At 46.0% G+C, this 18,932-nt stretch overlaps 1 protein-coding gene across 1 annotated transcript in view; it reads right to left on the bottom strand.

Annotated features, from left to right (window-relative positions):
* Positions 1–18,327, bottom strand: part of adcy8 (adenylate cyclase 8 (brain)) — a 68,354-nt gene extending 50,027 nt beyond the window's left edge. The window contains exon 1 of the mRNA XM_061084488.1: positions 17,464–18,327. Coding sequence (XP_060940471.1) covers positions 17,464–18,327 — 864 coding nt within the window. The remainder of the gene's footprint in view (positions 1–17,463) is intronic.
* Between the last annotated feature and the right edge of the window lie 605 nt (positions 18,328–18,932).

The raw sequence follows: 18,932 nt of genomic DNA, 5'->3' as shown, positions 1-18,932 counted from the left end.
GTCGGCTCAGAACTCGTTTCTTCTACAGTTTAACACGCGGCTGCTGTGAGTTCAGATCGGTTTTGTAACAGTGACCTCTGACCCCTGACGAACCTTCTGCACGTGGAACCGCACATCCAACGTCTGTGTGCTCCCCCCCCCCCCCGCTGTGGCCTTTGGCGAGGCCTCTCCTGAGCATCATCGTGATCCTGACATTTCCCCGGCAGCGTGCTCGTCTCTTGAATGTCACTTCCTGGATGTCACATGTTGTTTTCCCCTCTGAGCGAGCGAGAGGCGGGACGGGACGCAGAGAGACGCCATCGTGGCGAGCTGCACCGGCTCGCCATGCGGCTGGAAACGAGTCGGATGGATCGCTGGCTGAACGCACATCGGTGTGGACGCTGGGATTTTGATCCCTCAACGATTCCTGAGGCTGATATTTGATATCGCTCGTGGAATGTGAGCTCCTGCTTCTCTCGGACATCTGAGAAATATTACAATAACACAAAAATGAAGGTTGAGAACGTAGATTGTAAATAAAAGATGGACGAAATGATATCAAACAAACATTTGTAAAAACTGTAACGTCTCTAGAGTCACATTCACTGTTATTTATTATTTTATTTTAAAGTAAAGCCTGAAAGATCCATTAAGTATTAAAACAATAAGTATTCAGCATCAGCTTCCGTGAAATCAACTGTTTCACAAACATCTTGAATGAGCGTTAACTGATCTGCAGCTTCGATCATAAGAAGGAGACGAGTGTTAACTTCTTAATAACTTAGGATACTGTTATTTGTATTGTTGTGTCCGTATTCTTCCTCAGGACAATATGTCGTCATATGTAGTTTTCTTTCTTCAAGCTGCAGCAGAAAGAAAAATCAAACTAGAAATCCGGGTTGTCCTTCTTCCCCTGAGGCCTCCACACTGCAGCTTCAGCTAAGAGCTCAGGATATAAGACTGTTTCTCTGCTGTGTTGGTTCTTGAAACGCGAGCTGAGGGTTATTATTCACAGACCAGAAACAGCGTCTGTGATCCTGAAGCTGCTGAAGTCCAGAGTTTCTCCCACGAGACTCAGCGACGTCCTGTTTATTCAAACTGAGGCAGAAATATAAGCACAAAAGAAATCCTGACGTGATTATTTTGACAGAGTCCTGACGATGGTTTGAATTTCACTGGGGAAAAAATACAGATGATGTGATTTTAGTTTCTTTAAATGTGTAGAATATGATTTTCTTTCTCTGTAGTTTGATTTGTGATGCTTTGCTGTGACCTTGTGTCAGATCGGCTCTTTCAGTGATTCTGTTCAGGTTTGTTTTTGCACCAGCACCGTAACAAGCATATTTGAATATTTGCACTACTGCACAAATTGCACTATTGTCGTTTTATTTTTATTTTCATCTGTAAAGATATATATTTAGTATAGATATTCTATTTTATACTATTTCTATTTCTATTTTATTTTTTGGGTTGTAATTCCTTGAGCATTGTTTAAAGAGAGCCTGTGACTCAAGTATTTCGTTGCCAGCGACTGCTTCATGTTATCTCTGTGCATTTGACAATAAAAATCTTGAATCTTGAATCTTGAATCTTGAATCTTGAACAGACGTGTGTGAGTCCAGCTTCTACCGACCCTGACTCTGATCGGTCCTGACAGGAAGTGGTCATGTTGTGTAGTATCAGGGTGTCGACTCGCACTCGGCCCGGAGGACACCTCGCTGGCAGCTCGGCAGTTTCATTGTGAGCAAGTGTCACACTGCTCTGTTTGGATTCTGCAGGAAGTGCCGCACGTTCTCTGCTTTTCAAAATAAAGACAAAGTGACAAAGAGTTTCTCTCGTGTGTTAAAAGCCTCTGGAAACAAAAGGGAGTGAAAAGATTTTCCTCTTTGTTTAAAAGTTATTTAACTGAATCGAGTGCAAGATTATAATCTGTTTCTCTAAATGAACGATTTTAATTAAAAACTATTTATTATCAGCGTTGTTCAGTTTATTTGTTCTCTGCTCCACAAATATGAACTGTCCACAGATTTAAGTCTTTATTTATCTTCTCTATTTATCTGAAAACCATAGAATGAGATAATCACACATATGATATCAGGCCCAAAGCAGAAGGAAGTGATTATATTTAGTTTGGACGTGTGTGTATTCAGCTGCCTTTTTACAAAAATAAAGATTTGACATTTAATTCACTCAAGTTTCTAAATTTATCTGCCAAACCGATGTTTATTGTACGTTTTTTTTCGCCACACAGTCATAAAAAAAGTGAGCTTCGCTTTGATTCCACACGCCCATCGTTTGGTGAATGTGAAATTATAATATTTTTAAATCAGAAACACAAATAATCAAATCAAACCATCTTAACTAGATTCTACAACTGACTGAAAGGATTAAATAACCGATTATCACAACACTCTCTGGTTTGTAGTTGATTGTTTCACCAGCACATCACCGTCTCTCTGTGTGAAATGCTTTTAAAATATGAAGATGAATTATGACAGCAGCTTCTTATGTATAAGACTTATGTGCATTTAGCATTACACTTTTTACTTCACTTTTTATATCTTTTATATATTTTTATTCAGAAATGTTTATGTCAAAATTAATGTTACTTTGTATAAATATTGGTAAAAAATGAGTAAATAAGAAGTATACAGTGAGTAAATATATATTGGTTTCCTATTTTTTATTGCTCTCCTATTTATGTTGTATTTATTGCGTTTTTATGTTTCTATGTTCATTGTTTGCACCATTAACCAGAACAAATTCCTTGTATGTGTGAACGTACTTGGCAATAAAATACTTCTGATTCTGATTCTGATTCTAAAAAAAACACGCACACAACAACCAGGACGACGATGTGAAGAGAGATGGAGAAACAGGAAACAGGTTTGTACAGATAATTATCACTCGGGGCTCCGATAGGACATTAACACGTCGGTGCATTAGAACGAGTCATGTGTGTGTTTGTTGTGTGTTTGTTGTGTGTTGATTCAGGACGAACATCGGTTTCCCGTCGTGTCTCACAGTCGATCTGGAGTCTGAGCTGCAGCTGCAGGAGACTCAGGGTCAGACCGATGCCTGCACCCCCCCCACACAAGAATCGCTTCCTGATGAGAAATCAATACGAGGCGCCGCAACAAACATTTAACAGCTTCAATTAAAGTGTGATTGTTCCAGAAGGTTTGTCCCCGGTGGCCGTCGCACAACTCAGCCAATCACACCGCAGCGAACTCCTGAAAGGATTTTTTTCTGTCGAGTCAGCGTAAAGTTCCTCGTGTTGTTTACACTTTTCAAACAGGAAAGAGAAAAAGCTCCAGAACCCGCGAGTGGAAAGTTTCTAACTGTGGTCAAACATTCTCCCTCATGTTGGATTCAGACGTTTTCCACTGGACCTGCTGTTTCTCCACATTCCAAACAGATCAACAGTAATCCAGAATAATCTCATTAAACGCTGACCCCAGAGCAGAGGATGGGGGCGGGAGGGGGGGGCCCGGTGCTGGGAATAGAATACCGCCGGGAGGTGGGGGGGGGTGGGTGTAAGAGTGAGGGGGGAGGGGGGGTAATCCCGTCTGAATCATCCTCAATGTGAAGAATAATCCGGAAATCACCTCGACTCCGATCTGAAAACCTCAGTTTGCCCTCGGATGCGTCTGCACACGGAAACATTCACACGATAATGATAATAATATTATTAATAATAATAATAATAATAATAATATTAATAATAATAATAATAATACTGGTCGTGTATCAAAGCTGCTGCGTTAACCTTTGTGTTGTTGATGAAACACTCGACCTGGAATCAGTTTTACTTCACTGAGGTGAGGAGGAAGAGGAGGAAAAGGAAAAGGAGGAGGAGGAGGAGGAGGAGGAGGAGGAGGAGGAAGAGGAGGAGGAGGAAGAGGAGGACGAGGAGGAAGAGGAGGAGGAGGAGGAGGAGGAGGAGGAGGAGGAGGAGGAGGAGGAGGAGGAGGAGGAGGAGGAGGAAGAGGAGGAGGAAGAGGAAGAGGAGAAGGAGGAGGAGGAAGAGGAAGAGGAAGAGGAAGAGGAAGAGGAAGAGGAAGAGGAGGGAGAGGAAGAAGAGGAGGAGGAGGAAGAGATGAGGAAGAAGAGGAGGAGGAGGGAGAAGCTCCTGACTCGATGAAGATGGATGAATCTCTGAACATGTGGATCTGCAGTCATGACCCTCAGCCCCCCCCCCTCCCCCCCAACCACCATTCATTAAGAAGGACCTTATTTGTGTGAGATAATCAACCTTTGACCTTTAACCTCCTGACCCGACCTCCAGCCAGGTCGAGAGCTAAAAACAAGAAACACTACACGGAGGAGGAAGAGGAAAAGGAGGAAGAGGACGAGGGGGAAGAGGAGGAGCAGAAGGAGGAGGAGCTTCAGCGGCGTTGTTTTAAACCTGGTTAATCAGCTCCGGTCGCTTTGTTTCCAGTTTGTCTTTAAATTCTATTTCAGATCTAGTTAATAACGAGTGGGAGGAGCTTCATGGTTTCTCTTCCTCTATCACCGATGTTTTTCATCCTTTAATCCTCTCAACTCAACTTTCTGCACAAAAACAAAACTCCTCCGGCTTCTGAACCCGAAGCTTTTCAGATTTCCACGGTCCAGGCAAAGAACAAAGGGAGATTTAGATTTAGAATTACAACGGCTTGTTTATTTAATCAAAAACATTTTGAATTAGGCACATTTATTACTTATTTATCATTATTTCCTTGTATTTTAGTGTCTCTGAAGCAGCAAATCATTATTTTATACTTATGTATTTATAGTTTTATGTTTAAGGGGTTCGCCCTGGACGTGTCAGCAGCCAATCACAGGCCGGACACACAATCCTTCACACTCACACGTGCGAGTCTCGAGTAAACACTCCACTGTGTTTTACAGTTTTTGATTGCAATATAGTTTTTATATCCTCTCCTATATATCATAGTTTTAGAATTTCTTAAAAAACCTTAACCTTCCACATGAAGCTGTATTTTTATATGATTAAATAAAGTTCAGTCACCTGCATATGAAACTTTTACCACTAAAACATAATTCACATTCTGAGTGTGTGTGATCAGGTTTGGTCTAATGAAGCACGTTGGATCAGGGGGAAATATGAACAACAATAACTGCTTTGATGCTGCCTCAATATAACCATAAATCCATGAATCAATTCACTTTGCCTCAAATCAGTTTTCCTGGTCGATTTTCAACCTTCTGGGGTCACGACCTCCAAAGTAGAATCAGGCTTATTCACGACAGCTCATCATCAACAGCTGCTGCTACTGAACCTCCGCCTCCTTTCTGAAGCACCAAATATGAAACATGTACGGAAAGTGGGTCTGGACATTTTCAGGACTTTGAGACATGGATTTATGTGATAAATTAAGAAAAGAATACTTTGTTAATTTGTCGGTTTTTGTTACAAGTCAAATCCTTAATTTTGCAGCAGAAATGTTCCATGAGGAAACTGAGGAAGCTCATCTCTCTGAAGCAGTGTTTGTGTGAGGAAGAGAAGGAGGAGGAGGAGGAGGAGGAGGAGGAGGAGGAAGAGAAAGAGGAAGAGGAGGAAGAGGAGGAAGAGGAGGAGGAGGAGGAGGAGGAGGAGGAGGAGGAGGAGGAGGTGTGAGAGAAATGAAATGAGGAGTTAAAACAGATAAACTTGATTTAACCTTGACCACAGAGTTTCAGTTTCAATCCAAGTTTCAGGACAATGAGAAGATAGGAAGACAACAAGGAAGAGGAGGAGGAGGAGGAGGAGGAGGAGGAGGAGGAGGAGGAGGAGGAGGAGGAGGAGGAAGAGGAGGAGGAGGAGGAGGAGGAGGAGGAGGAGGAGGAGGAGGAGGAGGAGGAGGAGGAGGAGGAGGAGTCTGGAAATGGGTCTTAAAGGAGAGAAGATGGAGTTGTCACAGCGAATGTTCACTTCACGAGGACAATGAGAAGAGAACCAGGAGGAGGAGGAGGAGGAGAAAGAGGAGGAGGAGGAGGAGGAGAAGGAGGAGGAGGAGGAGGAGGAGGAGGAGGAGGAGGAGGAGGAGGAGGAGTGAGAGAAATGAAATGAGGAGTTAAAACAGATAAACTTGATTTAACCTTGACCACAGAGTTTCAGTTTCCATGGTTTTATATTTACCTGTAGATGAAAGCTTCACTCACTCTTCTGGTTAATAACACAGATCTTAATGTGGTGATAAGTGATGGAGAAGTTTTAATTCAGACGATCTCATCTCATCAGGATTTGAATGAGAACGAGTTTGTTTCTATGAACAGGAAACGGCCTCAGCAGGAGATGAGAGGAGGAGCAGATCAGGAAACAAGGACGAGATGATGGAAGCTTCTGAATCAGGAACATTAGAGAGAATTGTTTTTAACACGAGAGACGGTTTCACACAAACCTCGGATTCTCTCACTGTTCAAGTTTTCTGAATATAAAATTAATATTTGGTGGAACCGGGTACGACTCCCACCCAGCAGAACATTATTCTACATTTCTAAGAGTTTTTTGGTGAATCTCATAATGTTTAAATTACACACTTCTCCACTCTGGCCGTGGAGCAGACACTCTTCAGGAGCACGTGCTGTTCGTCTGGGTCTAATAACACCTGCTGGTTTATAAATGGATGAAAAGTGTTTGTTTCCTTCCCCCGATTTCAAGGTTCAGGAAAGAGAGACGCAGGACGCTAAAAGCTTTTTTAGTCTGAAGCAATTTTGGGAAATGCTGAAAGGTCACGCCGTAAAAACGTCAATGGAAAACTCAGAAAGCTGCGGCTGATGGTCCCGATGCTTCATTAAATATTAAGAGCGGCTGAGTGCAGTGTCTGGAAACAGGGAGATGGTCCGAGATCAACCGCAGGAAACCGGCGAGAAGGAGGAGGAGGAGGAGGAGGAGGAGGGTGAGGAGGAGGAGGGTGAGGAGGAGGAGGGTGAGCGAGAGGTAGAGGAAGAGGATGGAGTCAGTGCTTCATCGCTCCTCCTCGTGTCCTCCTCCTCCTGCAGAGAGGATTCTTCACGGAGTCAGAAGAGACGCTGCAGAGAGAAAGCTGCGTCTCAATGTCGACCGGGACTCGAAGGTCACAGCGTTCAGGAGCAACATGGCCGCCCGTCACGCTACTCTGGGTTTTAGGGAAGCAGAATTTCTGCCCGGTAACAAGTGAGCGTGGGCCAATGGGATCTGTCCAGACTCACGGAGGAGGAATCTCCGGTTCTCTTAAAGTGTTTGTTGAGGAAGGTTTTGTGGGGGTGAGGGAATCCGTCCGTCGTGGAGTCTGAGACACGACGAGGATCTGCTCCTGCTCGCCGTGAACTACTGCCCCCCCCCACCACATGGAGCGTGTTCTACCTATTTAACGTAGCCAACACAAAGATGTTGCGGAAATACTGATAATAAGGTAAAACAAATCAGAAACGGATAAATATAGACATTAGTTGTGGGGGAAAAAATCGATTCTGTTCAGTATCGCGATATTTTGCGCCCGCGATTATATCGATACTGTAGCACAAAGTATTGCAATATTTAAAAATATATATATTTTTTTAATACTTTATTTACAATTATATATGTAACAGCCCCTGACTGGCAAAGCATGACGAGGAGAGTTTCAGAGTTTAACAGATACCTAGTGTGTCTGAGGAAAGGATGTTCTCCACTGCAGGAGATATAGTAACGTTCCAGAGGAACTTTAACATCTGAGCATGTTGACCAACTCCTTTTTCTGAACAAAAATGTCAATATTCCCAAATGAATTTAACATTTTGGGTCATGACCTTGCATCCAACTGGACTGGACTCTAGTAGAACACATTTGTTTATTTTTCTCAATTTGATTGAAGCTCTAGGTTACTCTTATTTATATGATTATTCTCAGGTTTATGTTACTCTATTATGTCTGCTTGATGTTACTGTATTGTATTTAAATAATTGTAGGGAGCTCAGTGTTCATGTGAGAGGTCTCCTATTCAAAAATTACAAAGGTCCTGTGTCCTGAATGTTCAAGGACAAAGGTTTTGGCACTACCCTTTCTTAGTTTTTGCACTTCAGTTAATGTGTAGAAGACAATGTTAAATGAATTAAATGTGAGATTTGATGTGAGGTGAGCAGTCTTATTTTCCTCATTTTTTGTAATGCCTTTGAATAATATGGGGGTCATGAATCGCAATATATCGCAGAATCGAATCGCAATACTATTGAATCGTCACATTTTTGCCAATTCCCACCCCTAGTAAACATTATTCCTCCCGTTCTTTGGACGTTAGAAACAGAGATTCCTCAGATGTTTTTATCAAACTCATTTGACTTGACTTGATATTTTACAGTTTAACCATAAACCTGTCAATCAGCCCTTTATGATCAGCCAGCGTTACAGACACACACTGAAAAACCCTTCTCACAGAAATGCCAGATATTCTAAAATGTAAATGCAGACGTCCTCTGTCTTTCTCTGGAGAGACAGAGGACGTCTGATTGCTGATTGGAAACCAGCTTCGCCTTCCTAACGGTGAAATGCACTGAACACTTTCTTCAGGTCACACTCACAGCGGCTGCAGGTTCAGAACACACACATGTAGTCGTCTCATGAAATCATCTCTTTCCCTTTCCCTCCCCCCCCCCCCCCCTCTCCTCTATCTCCTCGGTGCAGCCGGCGCTCCAGGTAAAGCTGAGTTTGACCTTGAAAGAGGAGGCTGGCAGAACGGCTCATCGGGGGGTGCAAAGCCCTCGCTGTGTGTGTCTGTGTGTGTGTGTGTGTCTGTGTGTGTGTCTGTGTGTGTGTGTGTGTGTCTGTGTGTGTGTGTGTGTGTGTGTGTGTGTGTGTGTGAACAGAGGGAAAGATATAGTGCTACTGACGGTTTTATAATGCTCTTAGCATCACAACAACACTCCCCTCACACCAAAACACTCACAGTATTTGACACACACACACACACACACACACACACACACACACACACACACTCCTCCACTGCCCACAACTCTAATCTGCTCTTTACTGACGCCTCTGTTTATTTAGCAGCACGTGAGAAGGCTAAGTGACTCCTGCACAAAGGAGGAGTCGATACAGACCCGTCTCCTCAGAGTCGGTTCTGTTCGCCCGGCCGGTCGAGATGAGATCATTGTTTAGAGAGAGAGAGAAGATGGGGGGGGGAGGTGGGGGGTAGGGGGGGTGGGTGATTGTATTGGTCTGAAGGTTTTAAAGGAAAAAGCGACGGTCAATATCAGAGCCGAGACGCTGTGAAGAGACAGAGCCGGGTCGATGGAGGCTATTCTGAGGAGGAGAGGAAGAGTTAGGATCATAGAGTGACAAGGAGGAGGAGGAGGAGGAGGAGGAGGAGGAGGAGGAGGAGGAGGAGGAGGAGGAGGAGGAGGAGGAGGAGGAGGAGGAGGAGGAGGAGGAGGAGGAGGAGGAGCAGGAGGGGGAGGAGGAAGGGGAGGAGGAGGAGGAGGAGGAGGAGGAGGAGGAGGAGGAGGAGGAGGAGGAGGAGGAGGAGGAGGAGGAGGAGGAGGAGGAGGAGGAGGAGGAGGCTGGAAATGGGTCTTAAAGGAGAGAAGATGGAGTTCTCACAGCGGATGTTTACTTCACGAGGACAATGAGAAGAGAACCAGGAGGAGGAGGAGGAGGAGGAGGAGGAGGAGGAGGAGGAGGAGGAGGAGGAGGAGGAGGAGGAGGAGGAGGAGGAGGAGGAGGAGGTGGAGGAGTCTGGAAATGGGTCTTAAAGGAGAGAAGATGGAGTTGTCACAGCGGATGCTCACTTCAGGAGGACAATGAGAAGAGAACCAGGAGGAGGAGGAGGAGGAGGAGGAGGAGGAGGAGGAGGAGAAATGAGAGAAATTAAATGAGGAGTTAAAACAGATAAACTTGATTTAACCTTGACCACAGATTTTTAGTTTCAACGGTTTTATATTAATTTAAACTGTAGATGAAAGCTTCACTCACTCTTCTGGTTAATACAGATCTTAATGTGGTGATAAGTGAAGAGGAGGAGGAGGAGGAGGAAGAATGAGGCTCACAGACTGACGAGGAAGAGGAGGAGGAGGAGGAGGAGGAGGAGGAGGAGGAGGAGGAGGAGGAGGAGGAGGAGGAGGAGGAGGAGGAGGAGGAGGAGGAGGAGTCTGTAAATGGGTCTTAAAGGAGAGAAGATGGAGTTCACGAGGACAATAAGAAGATGAGAAGAGAACAAGGAGGAAGAGAAGGAGGAGGAGGAGGAGATGGATGAGGATGATGAGGAAGAGGAGGAGGAGGAGGAGGAGGAGGAGGAGGAGGAGGAGGAGGAGGAGGAGGAGGAGGAGGAGGAGGAGGAGGAGGAGGAGGAGGAGGAGGAGGAGGAGGAGGAGGAGATGGATGAGGATGGTGAGGAAGAGGAGGAGGAGGAAGAGGAGGAGGGAAGACACACAGGATCAGTCTACAGATCCAATCACATCCTCACCAGACCAACATCTTGAAATCAATCAACACATTACGAGTTCTTATAGAAAGAATAACGTGTGATTGTGATCATGTTGCAGCTGATCGAGCATTATTATAACAACTGGATCAGATCTACAATGAACCTGCTCACATGTGACACATCTGTGGTGAGAGCTGCTCCTTCATCTCTGGAGCACATTTTCTTATACATGTACAAATCCTGAGAACACTGATACACGTCTCATCAATGCTGTAAATCATATTGTACGTGTTACAGATTTTGTTCTGTAGTTTTCTCTCTCTCTCACTCGAGGGTTCAGGGCAGAAGATGGGATTTGTGAATATGAGAATGAATGTGATCAACTGATTCTGTGCCATAAACCTTCTGGAAGTGTAAGAGCTGAGTGGAGTAATCAAACCTGACAGCTCAGTGTCATCAATCAAGCTTTATATGAATATCCCATATTCACAAATCACAATATGCCTCCCAGGGCTTTAACAAGGTGCGACGAGGTTTAACAATGAGCCTCGTTTGTTTGGTGTCATGTTCTGAACCAACAAGCTTCTATATTAAAGATTGTTGGATCAGTACATGACAGCAAACAGATGAGGAGCAGAAGTGATGAGCTCTGGTTATTGTTCAGACACACGAGGCCACAGGAGCAGCAGGTCGGGTCTAACAACACCTTATCAAATCCAGATTATGGTGCATAAACGCTGGTTCTGAAGATATATTAAAATAACGTGGAGCTTCATGGATGTGAAGCTTCCACATGAATAATTTCCTTACACAATTTGCCAAACTTCCTCATTTCAACGGTATAGGAGTACTATGTATGGTCGCCTAGGCAGAGGGGCCGTGAGAGAATTTTCCTGTCTAGATTAGGGCTGGGCAACGATTAAAAGTTTTAATCGCGATTAATCGCATGATTTCCCTGATTAATCACGATTAATCGCATTTGTATACGCAAAATCCAATAATGAATTAAAAAGTAGTGTATAGCGCAATTTTATTTTCAATGTTCTGCCATATGAACAAAAGTGCCATAACATTTGTTGTGCAAACCCTTTTAACATCAGCATTTAATACAGTAGCAGTTAAATAAAATATTCAGTGTAAATCTCAACTTAACAATGTTATCAAAGCAAATAAAATTAAAGGTCAATGCCACTGCCAGGGCATTAATGTTATCCTCTTCGTTATGAAACATGTATCCTCCTCCCTGCGTCTAACGTAGTCTGCCGAAGCCTCGCTCCACTCACTGTTTCGTTGAGTGATTTGCTGATATCAACTGTATGTTTTGCATTCAGGTGATATTTTTGACTGGAAGTTCTCCGGTGATAAGAAAATTCACCTTGGCAGTGGCTACAAATTACTTTGGTTCTGTCGACTCCGTCGTCTGGAAGAACTTTAAAATGAAACCATGTAAAAGCTCCGTAGCCTTATCCATGGTTGTTTATCCGCCAATTATTTTCTTTTTTCCGGTTCCGCAGCAGTCAGCAACAGACTTTCAAAAAAAAAGTAATAAAAATAAAAGCATGACTTTCACAATAAAACAATAAATAATCAAACCTGAGTTAATGCCAGATAAAATAATTGTCTGAGTTAAATAAGTGATGAGTTAACTCGAAATTAACTAGTTAACTTGCCCAGCCCTAGTCTAAATTGTTTGATGGATATTTCAAGAAAGATAGCTGCCAGACAGGTTTTTTGTTCTCACTCCTAAACTTCATAACTGTTGCTATGTTGCTAAAATCATGCTGTAGACGGATTGTTATTTTTGTCATGATAATACCCCTATCTGTTTTACTCTTTTGATTCTGTCGAGACTTTATTTAGTCTCGAAGGGGGGTTATGTAGTGTATTCACTTGAGTTAAAGATTTTAGCATGTGTTTAAATATAATGACAGGCTGATATTTATGATGTCTATTCTCGTGACTCTCAGACATTCTCAGAGAGTCCTTCAGTTGTTTATTCAAGTAGGTATTTCCTTGTTTGGAAGGACCTTTGACCTAGGGAATAACCTTTGACCAGCAAATGGATGGAGGTGAAGGGAAGATCCTTGACCATTGTATTTTCATCTTCATGTAAGAAACACGTCCTTGTTAGGAGGCCTTAGGTGAGATGACATATTACCCGAAGCCATGGGCGGAGCTAACCTCTCTATATAATGTGTGTTTGACCACGGCCGGTCAGACTTCACCGTTTGGCTGTGTGACTTCTCCGAGTTCTAGAGCTCGTCCTGACCTGTGAAACTTCTGTGTAATAAACATTATTATACTTGTAAGAACTGGGTCCACGTTCCTTTCCTTCATCATCAACTTCTACAACCACATCAACCTCTCGGCCGACCAGAAATACACTTCAATTCAAAGCACCAGCGTGCGTCCTACTGGCTCCGCCTCCACCTCTGAACATCCAGTGTCACTGTGATTATAAACAGTATATTACACGTTCACTACATCCTTAAACAAACACGATTAATAAGAGCGGATTAGCAGCGCGTCCAGTCCTTCTAACCCCAGGAGCGTTTGGTGATCCGCTCTAATCCCGCCTCCAGCGCCGCGTCCGTCCAGCTGCACACAGGCGCTCGCATGTCACCGCAGCCGCATTAAAGACACAACATGTAAAGAGCTGATCTCCGAGCGTTTTGCAGGTCGACTAATACCAGCACGCAACGTCAGAGTAATCCCCCCCACCCACCACCCACAGGGTTTAATACCACCCAGCGAATACTTATAATAACCACACGAGCTGAGAGTCATCGCAGCACGAGTGGAAGCTCATTAATGGACTCGTCAAAAAACTATAAACACTCCAACATGTCAGTGAAATATGGAATCTTCTGGAAACCATTTTGGTTCATAAAGTCTCCGGAAATTGTCAGAATTCATCAGGAGAGTCTGAGGATTGTTAAAGATTCTATGAGCAGCAAGAAAGAAAGCTGTAACAGGAAGATGTCTACAGGCCGAACCCCCAACAGAGACTGACTGGATAGATATGGAAACTGATATTCAAAATATGGAGAGAATATTTTTTTCGCTGAATCTACAGTTTGACAAATATTTGCAGTATTGGGCATAAAATGGATTGTGTTTGTTTGTTTGTGACCTCACAGGATCATCACTGATCTGTTACTGTGGGAATTGACATTTATCTCCTTCAGTATAAATGTATAGGTGACCAATTTTTTTTTGTTCGTTGTATGTATTTATGTTTCTTTGTATCTTTGTTTCTTTAAAAATAAGGTATAAAAAAAAAGAAAAAAGAAAGGAGAGTTTGAGGAGGCGTCTCTGAACATCTCCATCTCCTCACTCGAGTTTGGATGAACGCTCCTCGACACCAGAGGAGAGAAAACAAACTGCTCAGAGGAAACACACCTGACTAAGGAGATTCTGAGCTGATGATGAAAGAAACGACAACTTTGTGTTGAATTCCAATTGTTTGGCTAACTATTTATATCTCTGGCATTGCATTAGTGTTTTTTTACAAACTTTTTTCTCATCTTATTCTACAGAACAATGCCACGTGCACTCTCTCATGTGTGGAGACATTTCACCTCATCCAATGTAGAAGGAAAGGCTGTGTACATTTGCAAATACTGTGCAAAGACCTATGTTAAGAATGACACAACGATGCAGAAGCATATAGTCAAGTGCCCAAAGTTTCCTCAGGGCTCAAATCAGCCTATGACAAAACAAAATGTTTATATTTATGTCTGTATATGACAAGGTAAATACAGTTAGTATAAATTACCCACAACATTTCCAGTTTATTCCAGTTAATTCCCGTATATTCCCGTATATTCCCGTATATTCCCGTTAATTCATGTATTTTCCCGTATATTCCCGTATATTCATGTATATTCCCGTATATTCCCGTATATTCCCGTTAATTCCCGTGGAAAGTTTCCAACTTTGAATATTCCCGGAATTTTGCAACCCTAGTCAGGACAGAGAGAGAAACAAGAGTTTGAATTTTTCAGTCAACCCTAGTGTTGACTGAAAATTTTTCAAACAGTTTCAAGTGAATCTGTAAAATCCTGAATCGATCCTCCGCTGCAGAGCCGAGCGTCTGAATCCAGATAACCGCCGCCTCTTTAAAACCTCTCGACCTCCGACCTTTCCTCCGAGGGTCACCGGCTGCCGGCGGAGCGACACAGCTGAACCACACACGAGGGGAGCTGGGAAACCCCCCCCGAGCTACACAACACCAGTCACACACACAGCGACCCACAGTCAGCTGCCTCACGTCCACAGGCGGAGGGTCAGCTGAGACCTCGCAGTGGTGCATGATGGGATTGGGCGTGACACCGTGGGAGGGACTCGGTTCGTCTCAGCGTTGGAGTTGTGTGGTCGCGCTCGGTTGTCGTTTCACGGTTTCTTTGTGTTTTTTTTGTGTTGCTGCTGCACACGAGGAAGTGGAGTGTTGGAGGATTCTCCTGCACGTCACAACGCTCACGACTCGGAGCAACATCAGCCGGCTGGAAATAAACCATGAGTCAGAAGCTCAGTGAGCAGCTTGTTTACTCTGAAGGAGAAGCACTGCCTCTTTATTTGTGATAGATTATCATTTATTCATTATTCTGTTTTATTACGTCTCTTTGTCTGAGTGAAGCTGTTGAATTCCACGTGGTCATTTCAGTTTATGAATCAGCTCCGTGTGTCGTCTCCTTCTTCCTCCTGCGAATAACAAATATTCCTATCGTTGATTTATCTCGTTTCTTTTTCCTCAGTTGATCGCACATTCCGACAATAACAACGATATTCACTTTGTAGAGACACACAACACCAAGAGCGAGAAGAGCTGCAGAGTTATTCCATAGTGTTTGACTTATGGATCAGTTTCTACTTTTCAGACCAAACAATAACTAAATGTGAAGTTAAACACGATATCAGTGTCAAAGCTGAAACATTTTCCACTGAGGCACCATTCCAGAAATATTAATAAAAGATCAGCTGTCGTATTTTTCTACGCAGTAATGACTGAATAACGACAAATAGCAGCGAGTGACATCAACGCAATTCTCTCTCACAACTTGAAAGAACTTATCTTTCAATCATATTATATTCGTGTGGTCCATATTCACAAATCACACTTGGTCTCACGGATCTTAACGAGATGTGGTCTCTGTTCTTCACCCTCAACACGAGGGATCCGTCTCCGGGGACAGACGCACAATCGATGCTTCGTCCAACACGTCAACAACACACGTTCAGTCCGTGTTGATGTCTGTTGTGTAGAAGACACACACGCACACACACCACCTCTGTAGATTGTTTGAAATCTGCTCGAAAAGCAGTAAACTTCAGACTATGATTTAAAATAGACCGAGACTCCGGGTCTGGAAAGTGAAGCCACGGCCTGAAACCCGTCTTCTCTCCAATGACCAGCAGGGGGCGACTCCACTGGTAGTTTCTATAGAAAGTGACTCTTCTTCTCACTTTATAACGACAGTAAACATTCAGGAGTTCATGTCTCAGTCTCTAGTTTCAACTCTTCTTCAAACAGCTGAAGTTCATTTAGTGAATTATGATCATTTAGAGTCAAACATAAAGCAATAAAGACCATAAAGCACCGGATGTGTTAAAACTGCCAAGAAGGAAGGTTTATTAACTTCACCAGAAGAGGGTGCTAAAGAGAAGTGTGTGTGTGTGTGTGTGTGTGTGTGTGTGTGTGTGTGTGTGTGTGTGTGTGTGTGTGTGCTGGACAGCTCCTGGTGCTGAAACCTCAGACCAGGCTGGTGTCACATGATCTCATCACTGAAGCTTGAATATTTAATAATGATGATAATAGGGTTTATAAACATCAGATTCACAGCAAAGGCAGAAACATCTGATTTGTTCAAGACCCGAACATCACAGTGAGGAAACCAGATTCTACCAGGAGCATCTCCTCAGACCTGAGGAGCAAGCTTCTGGAGAGGAGGAGGAGGAGGAGGAGGAGGAGGAGGAGGAGGAGGAGGAGGATGAGGAGGAGAGGGGAGAGGATGAGGAGAAGAAGGAGAGGGGGAGAAGGGAGAGGAGAAAGGACAGGAGAAGATGAGGAGAGGAGAAGAAGGGAATGGATGAGGAGAAGAAATGAGAGCATGAGGAGAAGAGATGAGGAGAAGAATGGAGAGGATGAGGAGAAGAAGGGAGAGGATGAGGAGGAGATAAGGAGAAGAAGGGAATGGATGGGGAGAAGAAATGAGAGCATGAGGAGAAGAGATGAGGAGAAGAATGGAGAGGATGAGGAGAAGAAGGGAGATGATGAGGAAAAGAAGATAGAAGATGAGGAGAAGAGGGGAGTTGATGAGGAGAAGAAGGGAGATGATGAGGAGAAGAAGGGAGATGATGAGGAGAATAAGGGAGAGGATGAGGAGAAGATAAGGAGAAGAAGGGAGAGGATGAGGAGAAGAAGGGAGATGATGAGGAGAAGAAGGAAGATGATGAGGAGAAGAAGGGAGATGATGAGGAGAAGAAGGGAGATGATGAGGAGAAGAAGGGAGAGGATGAGGAGAAGAAGGAAGATGATGAGGAAATGAAGGTAGAGGATGAGGAGAAGAGGAGAGGAGAGGAGGAGAAGAGGGGAGATGATGAGGAGAAGAAGGGAGAGGATGAGGAGAAGAAGGTAGAAGATGAGGAGAAGAGGGGAGATGATGAGGAGAAGAAGGGAGAGGATGAGGAGAAGAAGGTAGAAGATGAGGAGAAGAGGGGAGATGATGAGGAGAAGAAGGGAGATGATGAGGAAATGAAGGTAGAGGATGAGGAGAAGAGGAGAGGAGAGGAGGAGAAGAGGGGAGATGATGAGGAGAAGAAGGGAGAGGATGAGGAGAAGAAGGTAGAAGATGAGGAGAAGAGGGGAGATGATGAGGAGAAGAAGGGAGAGGATGAGGAGAAGAAGGTAGAAGATGAGGAGAAGAGGGGAGATGATGAGGAGAAGAAGGGAGATGATGAGGAAATGAAGGTAGAGGATGAGGAGAAGAGGAGAGGAGAGGAGAGCTGGATGTATGGAAGCAGAGTCTTGGCGGCTCCTCACCATGCGGCTGGAGGAACCGAGCCAGGTGCGCACCTACCTGGTTGGTGAACCGCGGTGCATTGTGGGACCTACCTGGTTGGTGAACAGCGGTGCATTGTGGGAGACGAGCAGCTGCACCAGCACGTGCAGGCCGGAAGTGAACAGGCCCGCGGCGATGGCCCACGCCAGCGGAAGCGGAAGCATGCTGTAGGTGGCGAACAGCGTGAAGAGCACGTAGCCCACCCCGTCGCCTAGCAACCCGTAGCCCAACCCGGCCGCCAGGATCTGCGTGGCCATGGCCACCCACGTGACCACGCCGCTGTACTGCAGGTATCCGTGCGACGTGGTGTCCTTCCGCACGACCACCAGGGCGCAGATCACCACCTCGATGCCCGTGAAGAAGCCCAGCAGCCCCCCCTTGATGGGGTCCATGGGGGCGTGGCCCAGGCCCAGGTGCAGCAGCAGCAGCGTGAGCTTCATCACCAGGTCCAGCAGGTTCATCACCACCACGGACTTCCGGCGCTGGCCCAGGAAGTAGCGCTGGTAGAGCCGCTCCAGGTCCCGGGACTTGAAGGCGTCCCGCAGCGTGGGGAAGATGACGCCGCGGACCACGTGACCCCGGTTCAGGAAGAAGTCGGACGCGCTGCTCGGGGGGGGGTCGATCTGCAGGAAGCCCAGGTCGCTGCTGGCGCGCTCCGCCGGGAACACCTTGGTGCCGTTGTGCCGGTCCCCCGCCGCCCCCCCCGCGGACTGCTTCCGGGACCCCGGGTCCGGGTCCTGGCCCGGGTCCGGGTCCTGCACCCCCCCCTGCTCGGTGATGAACCGCTGCTCGGTGATGTGCCGCACCGCGTTCTGCCACAGGAGCCGCTTGGGTCGCGACCCGCCGCCCGGTGTCCGGTGGCCCCCGGTGCCCAGCTCCTCGCTGGCGCTGGAGCACCGGACCTCGGACAGCTCCATGCCCGGTGGTCCCCGGTCCCCGGTGCCAGACCCCGGTGCCAGTCCCCGGTGCCGGTCCCCGGTGCCAGTCCCCGGTGCCAGTCCCCGGTGCTGGTCGTCCCTGGTCCCCGGTGCTGGTCCCCGGTCCCCTGTGCCGCTGGTACCCGGTGCTGGTCTCCCCTGGTCCCCGGTGCCGCTGGTCTCCTCTGGTCCCCGGTGCTGGTCTCCTCTGGTCCCCGGTGCTGGTCCCCGGTGCTGGTCTCCCCTGGTCCCTGGTGCTGGTCCCCGGTGCTGGTCTCCCCTGGTCCCTGGTGCTGCTCTCCGTTACCCGGTGCAGGTCCCGGTGCTGTCTCGTGTGTGTCGGTAGTGTCGGTTTGTGTGTGTCCCTCCCTCCCTCCCTCCCGGGTGGGGGGGTTAGCTCAGCGGGTTACCGGGAACGACGTCCTCTCGTGCGCATGGAACCGGGGGCGCGTGCTTCTCTCTCGGGACGCACGGGGCGTCACGGTCACGGGATCCATCCCGGTGCGGAACCAGTCCCGGGTGGAGGAGCATCTCCCGGTCCACCGACCCGGATCACCGGGCGGCGCGAGCCACCCGCGAGCCGCCGGTCCGCTCCATCAGGTCCC

This window comes from Limanda limanda, chromosome 13 (assembly GCF_963576545.1).
Source record: "Limanda limanda chromosome 13, fLimLim1.1, whole genome shotgun sequence".
Lineage (NCBI taxonomy): Eukaryota > Metazoa > Chordata > Actinopteri > Pleuronectiformes > Pleuronectidae > Limanda > Limanda limanda.
Note: the sequence above shows the minus strand (reverse complement) of the source record. Positions and strands in the feature narration are given on the sequence as shown.